At 38.4% G+C, this 16154-nt stretch overlaps 1 protein-coding gene across 1 annotated transcript in view; it reads left to right on the top strand.

Moving 5' to 3' along the window:
* Positions 1–16154, top strand: part of LOC136828653 (G-protein coupled receptor 6-like) — an 81046-nt gene extending 64892 nt beyond the window's left edge. Inside the window, exons 5-7 of the mRNA XM_067086695.1 lie at positions 10772–11092; positions 11598–11838; positions 15847–16154. Of these exons, the coding sequence (XP_066942796.1) occupies positions 10772–11092; positions 11598–11838; positions 15847–16005 (721 nt within the window). The 3' untranslated portion in view covers positions 16006–16154. The remainder of the gene's footprint in view (positions 1–10771; positions 11093–11597; positions 11839–15846) is intronic.

Genomic DNA, 16154 nt, shown 5'->3' on the forward strand with positions numbered 1-16154 from the left:
TACCTTCTATTACTACTTTTAAATGAACACCATACTCTTCGAAAGCTTGAATTTCGAGTTAATAGCCCGTGTGAGCTTGTTCCTTATGAATAGCTTTCTTCTTCTGAATAATAATAATAATAATAACAACACCACTGCACTTTTAAAGAAAAGTGCTTTTAGCCTACAAAATCTTTTATTATTTTATAGATTGGTACAAAACAACATGTTCCATCTTATTCTCCTTCCGTCTACTCAATTGATTATCACTCTGCGATAACCCTTTCAGCTGCCTATACCTGACAAAACCTTAGAATCCTACCTCTATTCTCTCTCTCTCTCTCTCTCTCTTCTTTTTCTGTCTTGACTAAGCGTTATCAACAGATTTCAAAATTCCCGCTAGTTTTTTCCTATAATTCTTATTTGCGAGAAATTTTTTGCCAACATATCTTCCGTAGTGGGTCCTTTTAGTAGATACAACTTTAACATTTTATAGAAGCAGGAACGGTATTAGTACCGCACACACACACACACACACACACACACACACACACACACACACACACACAGAGAGAGAGAGAGAGAGAGAGTAAAATCGGAAATAATGAAAGACGTCGAAAGATGAAATTTACTCCTTGAGGGCGTTTGCTTCTTTATAAATCACGCACTCAAAATAGCATTGTGCGATAGAGAACTGATTAAGAATCAGATAATCTAAACCGGATAATCCTCACACGAAGTTCGTGGGAGAGAAACGATCCACCTTTATTTTTCCCTTTGATCGTTGAACCTAATTATCAAGATCTGTTGAACGACGTCCGCTTTACCTTGAAGAACTCTTTTCCTGTTGGAAAATGAAAGCCTCAGTTCCAGCAATTTCCGTCATCGTCTATAACCGCTTGATTTTCCTTTTGCAAAGTAATTTGCCAAAAACGCATTTGAAACCTCATAATTGTCCTCTCTCTCTCTCTCTCTCTCTCTCTCTCTCTCTCTCTCTCTCTCTCAAATGCTAAAGACTTTTCTTTATTCATGAACCTTGTGCTATTAACATATGCAAATTATTTGCGAGTTCTGGTGAAAGAAAAAATTAGTTTTTATTATTACACATCCTAAAAATACAAACGTCGAAAATAACTGAAAACTATCGGAACGGCGAAATGCTAAACAAGTAACTGGATTCAGGATATATTCTGTACTTCGTTTCAATAATGATAATGCGTCAAGTCACAAAGAAAATAGCAGTTTTTGGATACAATAACAACATGCATTCTGTGCAACTCATTTAATGACTGGAACCTTGTGTTTGGTCACCTCACACAAGGAAGAAAAGGGTTCAAGCCACTTTGTTTACAGACTCAGTGCCATGGCCAACCTATGCTCCGGCAACTACCTTTAACAAAAACATTCCAGGCCACCTACCAGTAGATACAGAAAATCTTATCACTGAATGCATGGGCAACAAAAGTCCTATATGGAAAGGACATGACGAACGCATACCATTGGCGGAAAATTCCTGGATTTTGTAATGGGTGAAGTGATATCTATGGCGACAAGTTATCAACTCTGAACCGAATTTTCCTTGCGAACAATTCATCAAATTCTGTAAAGCAGTTCTTGAAACATGCTAAAAGACATACTTAGGCACGAGTGAAAATATAGCCTGATCTTAAATAATAATAATAATAATAATAATAATAATAATAATAATAATAATAATAATAATAATTCTGCAGAAAGTCCTTACAAACTCAATAAGGAACTAATCACCGAAGTAACTCGACAGAAGAACGCTTAACCCCAAACCCAAGATTAACTTCTTAGCCAAATGCCTCATTGCTCTTGGATGAGAAATAATTGGATATGGCTCCCAAAAGTGTTGGTAATCGTGCCCATTACGTCTGAATGAGTTCATCAACGCGAAGCCTCGCCTCGTTTGCACGACAATACCTCATCAGGGAGCGATGCGTTTTGGAAGCAACTTGACCACGCAGAGGGAAAAGTTTTTTTTTTTTTTAACATCCACGAAAATCTTTTTATCATCAGTCCGACAGGAGACACTCCTAAATAAGTGAGAATGAAACTCAATTTCAGTTCTGTTACATGGTCCTTAAAGATAATTAGAGACCTTCCTTGACAATAAAAAGACCAAGATTACGGGCGGTTCGGAGCTCCAGTGCCACGAGAAGAAAGAAATAATACAGTAATCTCGTCAGTGACTAGATCCTTAACCTTCCAGGACGAGAATGCTGTCGAATTAGGAAGTGTTAACATCCTGGAAGGTAACGTACTCGCGTGGGGACAGTTTTTTCAGGGTTGCTATTCATAAGAGTTCCTTTGGACCATCACAAGTCCATTTGCAACCAAACCAATCACATAACAGCAAGCACTTACACTGAGGTGTATAGATGGTTTTCGAACACTTAAACGGAACATAGATGCAAAATGTAAAGATAAGGAAACTGAACGAAAAGTGGACTAGGCAACTGATTCTCAAAGACCCAGTTCCTGACAATCATTCAATCTGTAGCGATGAGATCATCTTACGAGCATTAAAGACCCAGCCATATATATATATATATATATATATATATATATATATATATATATATATATATATATATATATATATATATATATATATATATATATATGCTCTTACAGTGAACAAAGTTGATCTGAGTAAAGAAAAAATGGTGGTGGAGAGAACATTCCAGCCAACAATGACATCAAGCGTCTACTGATAAGTTAATCAAAATCTGCTTAGGCGAATATCAATGCTAGAAATGTAGTCTGAAGTGTTCCCTTCGTACCTAAAATGAAAAATAAAGAACATCAAGCCTGTCGGTTGGTAAAAGAAAGACTGCCAGGTCTTTCGTGTGGATCCAGACACGCCGACGGTACAAGGGGAACGCCGAGGGTCAAAGCATGCACATGCACATAAACATATAGCTCAGTCATCATTAACTGACAAAGAAACAGAGACACACTCACACCACACACACACACACACACACACACATACACGCAAACGCAGACATGCTTTGAAGGTTAAACAAGGTTCCTCGGAGAGACAGCCACGATGGATGAAATCCTTCATGCGGACGAAGAGAGATCGATTACATGACCAGCGAATTTCTGCGTCTAGCGAAACTTATTTCCTGCGGATCTTAGAGTCAGGGTCATTTCTCTTCTACATCAGATACTTAGGGCTCAGGAGGTTCGCTTTTTCTATAAAATCACAGATTCAACGTTTATAAGTTCACCTTTATTCGTCTTTTTGCCCAGTCTAATTGTTCCACTTGCGAAGAACCAGACAGTAAGATGATATTGCCTGTTCTGTGGAAATACAACTGATAGTTATCGTTTCTCGTGTTGTTAGAGAAACCTAAAAACTTTGATGATCTGTTCCACACAAAGTGTTGCAATAGACTCAAAAAGTTTACAGTATACTAGATGCATACTTACTCCATGCTCTCTTCTGGACTCCAAGCTGGCCTATGTCTGTAAGCATGTATGTATATATGTAAGAAAGATATCCCTATCCGGTTGTCATTTTAGCAATAAATTGCATACCGTCCACTGCAGCATTCGTCCTATGGATACAGAGTCCAGGAAAATACGACTGAAAAACCATATGAGAGAGAATATCTATTTCGATTTCATTATCAATTCCAGTGCTCTTAATATTTACGTGGGGCGTCGGTTGCACTTCCGCCACTCCTGGCAAATACCTTCCTCGCCTCTGGATGGTAAACATTTTCTAGTTGGATAGCAAGGCCTTCCGTGTTAAAGCTGCAGTCTCCCCTTCTAGACATTCTTCACTCTTATTCTTACAGAGATTTCCTACTTCGCGGTTACACTAGTGTATCATCTTCCATTCCTTTCTGACCCAGAAGCACCTCGTCACACCACAAACGGCTTCTTTTTCTCAAGTCTACACACAACACTTTCGAATCTTATTTATTATTTTTCGCGACTTCCACTTCCATGTTGGTTTGATGACACAAGCCTTCGTTCAAGAAAAGATCCCTCTGTCGTTCCCGGCTTTTTCATTTTATATGGTACTTTTACAGAGGAATTCTGTTGCTAGCAATCATCACAAGCTCGCACTGTGTAAAGAAAGATAACTTGCCCTCTTTCTTTTGACATTTTCGTGAAATTGATCACAATTTCCGTTGGTCTAGATCTGCATTATCAACATCGTTTCTGAAATGAGTCTTTGTCATTCTTCTTACAGACTGGCGCATCGCATTCTTATAAGTTGCTGCATTTCAACCTTTCACTTCCCGCAGCATTTCGTGTTTTCATGTTAATTCACACTTTCCGGGGTGAGATCACAGCGTTAACCTGAGAAAATTAGACAAACATCATGTGGCTTGATTTGGATTTAGCAAGTATCAAAATCTAATAGTCATTCGGTTGGAATAGTCATTTGTTTCTTTTTTTTTTAAGGGTTAGGGGTTGCTTCGTCCTTTATTCCACTTCAGTCACAGTTAAATCGTCTATTCAATGACCTCTCCCTCATCCCTTCGATGAGTCACTTCTTCCAGGGAGTCTTCTCTAGGGCTTCCTCGTAGTGCCCATTAGATCAGGACGCCACTTTACTTGTCCGACAAATGCTTCTTTCTCTGTACCGCCAAACTGGGAAGTTTTCGTCCCCGAACTTTTACAGTTTTGCATCCCTTGAGATCGTCCTCGTCTACCACTTCTATGAAGATGAAGCCCTCTATTTATTATATCTTCGTCTTTCTTTGTACGGCTTCCACCACAATGAGGTAGATACAGACATTAGGATACACGTTCCACTTCTCTTGCAAAATACCTTTTAGTAATCGCAAGAGAGTACGTAATTACATCAACGAATCATACTAATGTATATGAGCGTATATGCAAGGCGTTGAATAAATTACTTCTATGTATAAAGCACTGAATAAAAGAGAAACAAACACACACAATCGAACCCTTAGTGAGAACAGTTCTAGCCTACATAACTCGAAAGTGGCCACCAGAATTCCCTCTTGTATTTCCGCAATAACATTCCGTAGTCAACCATCGAAGATTTCGAGAAAGTCTTGGATTGCTGAGAACACACAAACTCTGACCTCGCTGGGTATCTGGAAGCAAATTCATATTTCCTTTGATATAGGTCGAAAGATACTAAAACTCAAAATAAACGTTTTTGTCACTTTCGAGGCGGTCTGAGATGTTTCGGGACTGCTGAGCCTATGAAACCCTTTACAAAACCCTTTGCAAAATCTTAATAACAGACGCGTTCATTAAGGTAATAATTATATACGAACCCAGAAAATGAACCCCCTCCAAAGAAATTCTGGTTTTGTTACAGTTTTAAAGTTCTTCAAAATATACAAACAATTCTTACATAGTGCATCGGTAACATCCACCACGTAGCATATCTGTCAGTTCTATCATTTGCTTCTCCTAGGCCTATATCCGTCAAATACAACTTTTTCACTTTATTCTCAAACTTCTCACACAGTTGCTTCATAATATCTACTTGATCATTATACCCTCCCTCTTACTGAAACCACACTATTTCTCTCCTGTTATTCCTTTAGGTAACAATCATTCCTCAAACACATTCCCATGGATTCTTCCCCTCAGTCTAAATTACCTTGCTCATCCTTGTCAGCCATTTAATCGTTCTTTCATCACTGCTCAACTACGAGTGACCCTACATTCTTCAACCTTTTATTCCCCCTCCTTGCATCCTCAGCAGTTAATTCCACAAGAGTTTTGATACGGTAAACCAGCCTTCCACTCTTTTCAAACGGCGTCCTTCCATTTGTATCCTCATTCCAAGATCCATTTGCTCATTGACCTTCTCAGTGTAGTTATATCCATAAAGAATAACTTTTTCCCCGTACGGTAACAACTCTAATTTACCCCTACATTTTCAGATCTCGTGTGCATCATCTTCTATACTGCCACATGATCATTTCACCTGTCCTGCAACTTGACTTCAAACAGTCTCATTCTTCCTTCACTGACCCTTGGAATTCCTTGTTCCCTCTCCCTACCTTCTCATTCGAATGTGTGCCTGAAAAATAAGTCTCACGTACACATATCTAAATATAGGCTGATGAATTGACATGGGCGCACAAATGATTATATACGGCAAACGCATAACTGTTTACTTATATTAATAGTTTCTGAAACCTGACGAAAAAACTAGCATAAAAAAGAGGGAGATGGTGTTTTATTACAACGACAACATCGTAGCCAGTATGTGTGGACGGCGACGCAAAACAGGTCGTTGCAACAGCAAGGTACCTTTAAAGGGAATTGCTTACAAGCCGGAAGTCATGTAAACTTTCTCAGTCAAAATGATAAACATCATGAATTATTAAAGCTGTGTTTCGCTTTCACCCAAAAAGTCTCTGGGGAGGAAGTAAATAAATCGAGAGGTAAAAAGATAAGGAACGGTTGATTAAAATCCAGCATGTAAAAGAGTTAATATTTCTTCTTTATCTCAAGATGAGTTCAAACAACGTTAACATATTTTATATTCACATTTACACACATACGTATAAATACATAGATATATATACGTATATATACAAATATATATATAAATGTGCGTATGTAAACTACTAGGTCATTCAATAGCGTATGACAATGAATACAGCTGAGGACACAGGCAAAATAAAAGGAGGATGTATTAAGCCCTTCGTGTTACTCCAACGCATTTTCAAGGTAAAATGTACCTTGAAAGTGCGTCGAAATAACATGAAAGCGCTTGGTACATCCTTCTTTTATGTCTTCTAAGGCCTCAGCTCTAAAAAATATATACTGTATATATATATACATATGTATATGTATATATATATATATATGTATATCTATATATTCATATATATAAATTCATTATATAAAATAGTATATATGTATATACATATCATATATTCATATATATATTATATATATATATATGTATATATATATAAAATAAATTTTTTTATATATGCAATTATATATATATATATATATATATATACACAACCATAAAATAAATTTTTTTATATGTATATATATATATATATATATATATATATGTATATATATATATATATATATATATATATATATATATACATTCATACATATATACATATATATATGTATATGAATGTATGTTTATATATACATGTATACTGTATATATATACAATGTGTATATCTATATATATATATATATATATATATATATATATATATATATATAAATAGATAGATAGATAGATAGATATATATATATATATATATATATATATATATATATATAGAGAGAGAGAGAGAGAGAGAGAGAGAGAGAGAGAGAGAGAGAGAGAGAGACATATATGTATGTATGTATGTATGTATATATATGTATCTCTCTCTCTCTCTCTCTCTCTCATATATATATAATATAATATGTATATCTATCTATCTATCTATCTATCTATATATATATATACATAGATAGAAATTAGAGCCCCCCACCCTCTACAGCATAAACTAAAATCGATATGAACAAAAACAAAAGAAATTCAGAACGGGTATTTATTTAAGTTTCTCTCTGAGTATTTAATATTTTGTGTGGCCTCCATCTGCCTGTACCACAGCCTCCATTCTTGAGGGGTATGATTTCAGCAAATCGCAAAAAAACTGAGACTCATACTCCATTTCCCTGAGCACTTCGGTCACCTCTCTTCGCAGGTCGTCCAGGCTTGGTATACCATCATAGTTCACTGTGTGCTTCAACACGATCCTTTAAGATACTACCAATGTTTTCACACACATTAAGGTCAGGGGAGCTACCTGGAAATTCACTTGACGAGAAGAAATCGATACTGTTTCAAAGCAGCTCCTGTGTCTGAAGAGTCTTGAAACATGGTGCCTTATCATGCAAAAATGTGACTTCTTCAACAGATAACACATTTTCAGGATCTTTGAGGAAAGGAAATACTCCACCAGTAAGCACGGTTTCTCTGAAGTATTCGCCATTCCATGACTGTCCTTTTTCTTTGATGATCCACATCAACCAAACATTCAGGAAATTTCACAACTTGGCAATAGCGCACGTCATCGCTGATATCATCCAGCAGCCCAAATGATGTCATTTTCATGATTTGGCTTCCTGACTGTGTAAATGAAGAATTCATCTGATGCGGCAACATGGAGAAAGTCAGCTTCATCCCAATCTTTAAGAAATGAACCACAAAACCATGCTGAGTGATGTTGGGCTTGCTGATAACATGAAATGGCTTGATACCAGATTTTTTCAACTCACGATATACAGCACTATAACTTCTCTTCTTTCCACTTTTTGTTTCTAATTCAAGCGCCAATTTACATAAAGGCTTTCTTGGTCTACCCACTGCCTCAGCTATGATGTCTTTTGACTCCTGAGAAAGGACTTCAGGCCTTCCAAGATTCTCACTCTTTTTGCGATGACAGTCATATGGATTTTTGTTCCAGTTTCTTTTAACAAAGGATTCATCTCTTTTAATGTATTTAGCTATCCAGGAACGTGAAATGAAGGATGTGCCAGCATCCCTGGCCTCTCTGAAGGTTATAGCCCGGATTCGGTCAATCCATCTGATTTCCTCCGAGTCGTTAGCCATGGCTGTATCTAACTCTGTCTGAAAATACAAGAAATGTAAAATGAAAAATAGCTTAATAGAAACTTGAAATAATGTACTTGGAGATAGGCTATAGCAGAAAACTTCATAACTTTCCATTTGTTCTGTGGAGGAGGGGGCCTCTAATTTCGAAACACCTGGTATATATATATATATATATATATATATATATATATATATATATATATATATATATATATATGTACATATATTTAAGCACTGAATATCTGCTAACACCTAACACCTCACAATCAAGCTGACCAACACATGCGTGTGTCAGAACGAGCAGTTTTGGTTCCTGAGCAAAAGTCATTTTTATTACACCAACATTGTATATGTAAATTAAGAGCATAACCTTCATTCCCATCCACCTCCCAAAGTTCAATAAAGAGAGAGAGAGAGAGAGAGAGAGAGAGAGAGAGAGAGAGAGAGAGAGAGAGAGAGAGAGAGAGTGTTTAAACCAAACCTAGAAGGGCCTAGCGAATGCTGAAGTGGAGTACCTCACATAGCGGGTAAGGACCAAGATGCCAATTGCTTCATAAACTTTACTGTTCACAAAAATAAGAAATCAAGACCAGAGTAAGGAAAATCATTGATTTATATTATAATACTTAGGCAATTAGCTGTTAGTTGAAAGGGTGTGGTAACTTAACCTGACGTAAAAATGAAAACACAAATCGTAGCTAGACATACATCATTTAGAAGCATCCGTCAAGTAAATAGTTTGGCAAGGAGAACGAATAAACACAAGAGCGGAAGCAGAAGCTGTAGTACTATAACCCAATAACAAATCGTTGCCTGATACTCCCCTAAAAGAATATTCTCAGCAAACAGGTCCACCTAGCCTTATCATGCAACTCTCTCGGTAATTGACACAAGCCCCTGTACCTTCCCCTGTCTATTTCACAATGATCTGAACGGGTTTTTAGTAAAAAAATGCGTGAATAAATGAAGGACAGCTAAAAGATAGGGTGGAAATGTAGACACGTGAAATTCACGAAAGAAGAATAGAAGACGTGGAAGGCCATGACTGGCCTTCGGAAGAGCAGGGTACGCCTCTAAGGGAAGAGTGAGAAGAGGTGGTGGCGGGGGCCGTGTTCAGCTGGTGCCTATTGATCCCTGCTCTCTCTCTCTCTCTCTCTCTCTCTCTCTGTCAATGAAATGTCAATGCGCAGAGAGCGCAAGCGTGTTTTCGTAAACTTTCACGCCTGCAGAAATCTACATTTGGATTAATCCCAATTTAGAGGATATTTTATACTTCTCTGTATTCGCAAACAAACAAATAATTCACTGACTAAATTATTTTATTCCTGCCTGTGACTAAGCACTACAAAATGCGTAATACATAAAAACACACATACAAGTGCGAGTATAAAAATACCCAGTCATCTACATCTATTAGAATACAGTGTCCACGAGGAAATCCGCACTGTTGATGAATCCTGCAAGCTTGCGATTGTAAATATAACAACAGAAATATATGAATAGCTGGAGAAAGTCAATAGCAACATCTGTGGGCCATCCCAGCACACGTTATCATTTGACAGCCTATCTTGCACTAATTCAGCAGGTCAAATCGGAGATATAACAGGCACTTGCTTACCCATCCCGCTGCAGTGTGAAAACTAATTAAAATGCGTTGCATCTACGATCGCCTCCATTTCCACGCAATGCGTGTTTGAACAAAAGCGAGCAAAGACTCGGTTGTCAGACACGCACATTGCACTACGGATCTTCCTCATTTCGGATGTTTTCAAATGATTTAGAAGTCATATTTTCGCAGTGCTCGCAATGAAACCATTGTGCTGTAAATTAACATTTTCATTGTCTAGCAGTTATCTTCAAGTAATAGGATGCCTCACTGCATTGGGAACGTTTCACTCATGCTACTGTTCCTTTTATAAATTCTTATGAAAAGCATGCACCTAAAAATTAGCTTAGAATATGCATAGTCTGTATTCAGTCGGAATTTCGTTATCTGTTAAGCATTGGTTATTTTCACCCCAAACAGCAGAGAATGTCAAACTTTCCCCCTAGAGCAATTTGGGAAACATACAGAGATGCTTCTGAGATTATTCTTGAAAAGGGCCAATGAGACGAAATTGATTGTTCGGTTGAGACATCTTAATCTCATCGGCCGCTCTTCTTCAGGTTCATGACCGCCGGCAGCAACACATTAGGCTGGAGCATGGCTGTCGGTGCCGTATGGCTCGTGGCGATAGTGGTCTCTATTCTTCCCTACGCCGGTTGGAATTCCTGGGAAGATCATGATTCTCACTGCCATCTCTCGACTCTGTGGCCATTGTCCTTCACTGCATTCCTGACCTTCCTGGTCGGAGGTCATGTGGCTGCAGCCTTGCTAATGTGGGCCTCGACGCGCGCCACACAACTAAAGGCTATGAGTAACCGTCGAGGAAATGCCCCGCCTTCTGCTTGCCCAGACCAAGAAGAAGCACCCATCGCAAATCATGTGTAAGTAAGATAAGATCAATTTCCTTTGTTGAATGAATCCACACGAACTTTCTTCCAGTTTAAACTAAATTTAACTTTGGAAGGAGAGCCATTATGCTGGTTTTTGAAGTTCACTTTCAGAATTAAATGAGGAAGTTGCTTCCAATTTTCTTTGGAGAGTGAATGTGAAAGCTTTAGAATTATCATGATAGTGCTTTAATAATTTCCATTGTATGGAGTATATGTATGTATATGTTGATTTTCTAACTAACACGAATTTATATTCATATTCACACCTTCCACAGGAACAGCATTTTTGTAAACATTACTCGCTCTGTGATTGTGTGCTGTTGATACGAATGAATGGCCCCATCTAACATTAGTGTTCATGGTGCGCGAGCAACTTGTTTGACTCAGCAGGAATGAATGGTTGCTATTGTCCTCTTCCAGATCTGAGACCATCTGAAATGCTTCTAATCGATTTATGGTCCGACAAGTTTCATGACACTAGCTCTCTTTTCAACAGCCTAGCAGCCAATAACCGAAGCAGCGGCAATGTGTGTGTGGGTGGCTGGTGTGTCAGTGTCGCATCTCTCCTGCCCATTCTTGCCCATGTCGTTGTGGCATCGTCTTGTGCTGCTTCCGCCCGATGTCAAGCTAATCCCCAACACTACCACGAAGAGGCCGCTTCATTGCCATGGCTGTCACTGCTACTTGCTGCAGCTGCCGTAACTAACCCGCTCCTCTACGTGTTCACCGATGACCAGGTAATCATGAGACAGACTAGAGAAATCGTGAGAAAATCCCATGCGTTCAAGAAATCAACCATTCCTGAGTAATCGCACCGTAGTTGTGACAACTAGTCCTCTTTTAGGATTCCTATCTGGTACACATGTGCCAATGTGTACTCACTGGAAGTAATCTTTGGATCTTCACCCGAACTTGTGCAACCTCGCTCACAGTATTAATGTCGTTTTCTTTAAAAAAATCTCTAGTTTTCTCCACTTATGATTCAATAACCTTTAATACATCATTAATCGTACAATTTAACTTACGCATAACCACACCTGGCCTTTAATCCATTCAGTTATCTAACTTCCAAGAAAAAACTAACCATAAAAAGAAAAATATTTCAGCTAGCAACAATATGTCTTAGCAAGGATAACTCATCTCCAGTCAAGCACTGGACTTTATTATACTTACATCGATTATCCCTCAACAGTAATTTGCCAGGCAATAGAACAGCTTAACAATATTGCTATCACCATTCATTTTAATAACACCAATATTTTGACTAAGGTTTCATCACATTATCAATACACTGGTTATGATCCAGCACAACTTAGAGAGAGAGAGAGAGAGAGAGAGAGAGAGAGAGAGAGAGAGAGAGAGAGAGAGAGAGAGAGAGAGAGAGATTATGATTATGATTATGATTACTGTCATTGTTGCTATTAATGTTACTGTTAACGAGAATGCATTCTGTTGCGAAGACGCAAAGACCACTTCTTCAGGATACAGTTTGTAACCTAAATAGCAAGGAACGACAACATAAATAATAATTAAATGGAAAAATAATCATATGAATGAAAACTGTGCCTCAATGTGCCCCTCCCCTCCCCTCAAAGAACGGAATAAGCAACCAAGACTTGAAGTCGCTGGCACAGGTGCTACCGCTTTGTTAAAGAGTATTGGTTGTGGGCACGGTCCACACCACGGTTATATAGGTTAACCGTTACCACCATAAGTAATGCAGCGTTCAGATAGCTATCGGCTAATTGCATGTTCTAGGATAGCAAGTTCCAAAAGGCTCACACGACAAAGGGGCTATTGTAACCTATTGTGGCTGCTTTAAATCAGACTTGAGTCAACAAACTTCTTTCATTAAGCAGGTTAGCCTAAGATTTCGACTACTCCCGGTATCTTAATAAAAAATTTACCCTCATAAATTTGTAACCAGGCTACATATATAAATGGCAAAAATAAAAGTTACAAAAAACGAATTACACTTACCAAAGCTACATCATAATTTCGTGAACTTTGGTTGTTTCTTAGTGGAAGAAATATGTATTTTCTTGTTACTATTTTTTTTTTATCATCGAGCCACAAGCGTAAATGACCCTGAAGGTATATACTCAGAGTAACTCTCGGCATCCTTCGTCCAACTCGGTTTCTTCGTTTCCATTTTCCGTGCCAGATTTCAGAGGATTTACTTTAGCCGCAGGACGCTGTGCTGGCACAGACTCACATAAACCCACACACATAGGGAGAAAATGCATGGCTGCAGTTATACAGTCACTGCAGGACGAGCTCAACACCAAATGCCACCGATAACTACAACTCTTTAGCACCGGGCGTTGGATACCAAAACATTTCTCACTTGAGTTACTAAATCCAGGTGAAACTTACCTATAAAAAATATTTAGACCCACCTGCGGGATATTTGTTTAGCAGTATTAATTCCAAATGTCAAACGCTTTAATAAAAATAAGTTTCATATTTTATAAGAATTTATACGTAAAAAAAGACCATATGACTTGACTATTTCACAAATGCCTCGCCAAGCACTGAAGAGACTAATTTCAACTAGAACGGAAATTTTCGGACAAGGCAGCAATTGATTTATATCGATTTGTAAAACATTACGGCGAACTATCCTTCTCACGTGGCATATAACCACGACTGGATCAGATTAAACAACACCGCCAAGGCACTTAAGCTTGCTGTTGGTCTAGTCCAATCAAGCGCGTGATTGATGCTATAGCTGGCCGAACGTCGATCAAATTACCTCTGTAATCTAATCTGGACCTTGGAAAACTTTGGAGGTTATCCTGAGAAGGACAGCATTATTTAAACATTGTGTTATTAGAAATGATCAACTGAGGCTTACTCGTGTTTCCTCTAATACACAAATGACAGATTCGAACATTTCAGATTTTGTTTTGGCTATAACATTTACAGTAACTACACTAGATGAATGGTGAATCATGGTAATTTTATACGTAAAGGATTTGTATAGCTTATTGACAGGACAAGTATAATTTGTAAAACTAGCAGAATTGACGAAATGGATGTGGAACAAAACTACTGTAATTTATATCCCTTATAACTCGGTACAATACCAGGTAGCCCCTAAACTGAAAACTTGAATAACCTAATGAACGAATGGAAACCAGTTAAACAGGCAGGACTAATTCTTCAATGACGCTTCAAACGAAAGGTGAATCGATTAAACTTATGGCGACAGTACATCAAGGAGCGTTTCTCCACCATCATATTCCATCGCAATAACACAGCAAAGTTACACTCGATGTCACAAAATAACTTATAAACGCACCTTATCCAACTGAGTTGGAATGCACTACTCCACCGCATGTACAATTCAACAGACGTAAAAGATCTTAATATACATATTTGTGTATATTGAAAGTTTAATAACCCAAGTAAATGTAAACTGATGCACGAAGGTAGGAAAGTGATAAAACTGAAAGTATCCCTTTGCAATAAAGTAACGCAACCACCAACATTGACAAGTTATGGTCAAAGCTATATAAACCAGACAGTTATATAGACCATTGCTTGGTGAACACTAAGGCAGCATACGAGTATAGAGTTTATGTTAATTTACAGGGAACTTACATGAAATGAAAAGAATTGCTGAAGAAAAATTTTTAAGATAAATGCAAGCGGCAATGACTAACATGGAGATGATGCTGAATGAGGCGATTTTGGACACAGCCTCAAGTACAAAATGCAAATTATGAAAATCTTACAGGCTTGACCCTAGCTCGAAAGTGAGATATCCCTTACACTAGCCCTATCTGTAATTAACTTTCGCTTTCACAGTTTTGAATCTTGCTTGCGTGGCTGTGTCCAACCATGTACCACAGTAAGTTATTACTCCTGCCATATTTAAAAACTATAGCTTTATCGCCCCTAAATGTCCCAAAGAAAAGTCCTTACATAATATTCAAAAGAACAGTGGCTTACTCGTAAGATCATTCGTGCATACACATAGCTTATTCCTTTGTTTACTGTCCTCCGTCCATGATTTTTAGCCTAGATTACTCCTGAAAATATGGTATCTGCACGCTCTCAAGAGTTTTGCTCGTGAGTCACCACGTGATTATTCTACATCCCAAGGAATTGGAGACCTTTGCATAGTATTTAGCTGAACTAAATCTAGTGATAAAGATTCACGGAGTATTTCATAACTGAACATGAAATACCCCACTGTCATTAAGTCAAGGTGTAAATCCATAACCAATAATAATTAAGTAAAGGTTCAACTCTGAGTCTATATGCGTTTGGGCGCCCTGTTGAGAGAGAGAGAGAGAGAGAGAGAGAGAGAGAGAGAGAGAGAGAGAGAGAGAGAGAAATAAAATAAGTTAAGTATATCTTAGTTTAACCAGACCGCTGAGCTGTTAACAGCTCTCCTAGGGCTGGCCCGAAGGATTAGATTTATTTTACGTGGCTAAGAACCAACTGGTTACCTAGCAAAGGGACCTACAGCTTATTGTGGAATCCGAACCACATTATGACGAGTAACGAATTTCTATCACCAGAAATAAATTCCTCTAATCCTTCATTGGCCGGTCGGAGAGTCGAACGCTGGGCAAACAGCGTGCTAGCCGGGAGCTCTACCCACCCCACAGAGAGAGGAGCTCTACCCACCCCACAGAGAGAGAGAGAGAGAGAGAGGGAAGGAAGAGAGAGAGAAAGAGAGAAGGACTTGCTTAAATTCTTCATGGTGAAATTAAATAACCTTTGCCCTGCAGGTGTCTTCTTCAACGCTGTTGCTGCTGTCGCAGGTGTGCTGTTGGTGGTGCGAGCGACGCAAGCAGCGCCTCATCCCACGACAGCAGGAACCCCACGACGCAGAGACGAACGTCTACGTCACCAACGACACGGACCACCTGGTGTCAGACAACACATAAAGAGTGGTCCTTTACTTTCTCTCTTTATTTTTCGTAATGTCACGTGAGGTACTAGCGCTAAAAAAAAAAAAAAACTCTGTGTAACGATAATCGTTCTCTCCTACGCACAATTCTCTTCTACACAATCGTTGATGAATGTAGTAAAATAT

Source organism: Macrobrachium rosenbergii, chromosome 43, assembly GCF_040412425.1.
Source record: "Macrobrachium rosenbergii isolate ZJJX-2024 chromosome 43, ASM4041242v1, whole genome shotgun sequence".
NCBI lineage: Eukaryota > Metazoa > Arthropoda > Malacostraca > Decapoda > Palaemonidae > Macrobrachium > Macrobrachium rosenbergii.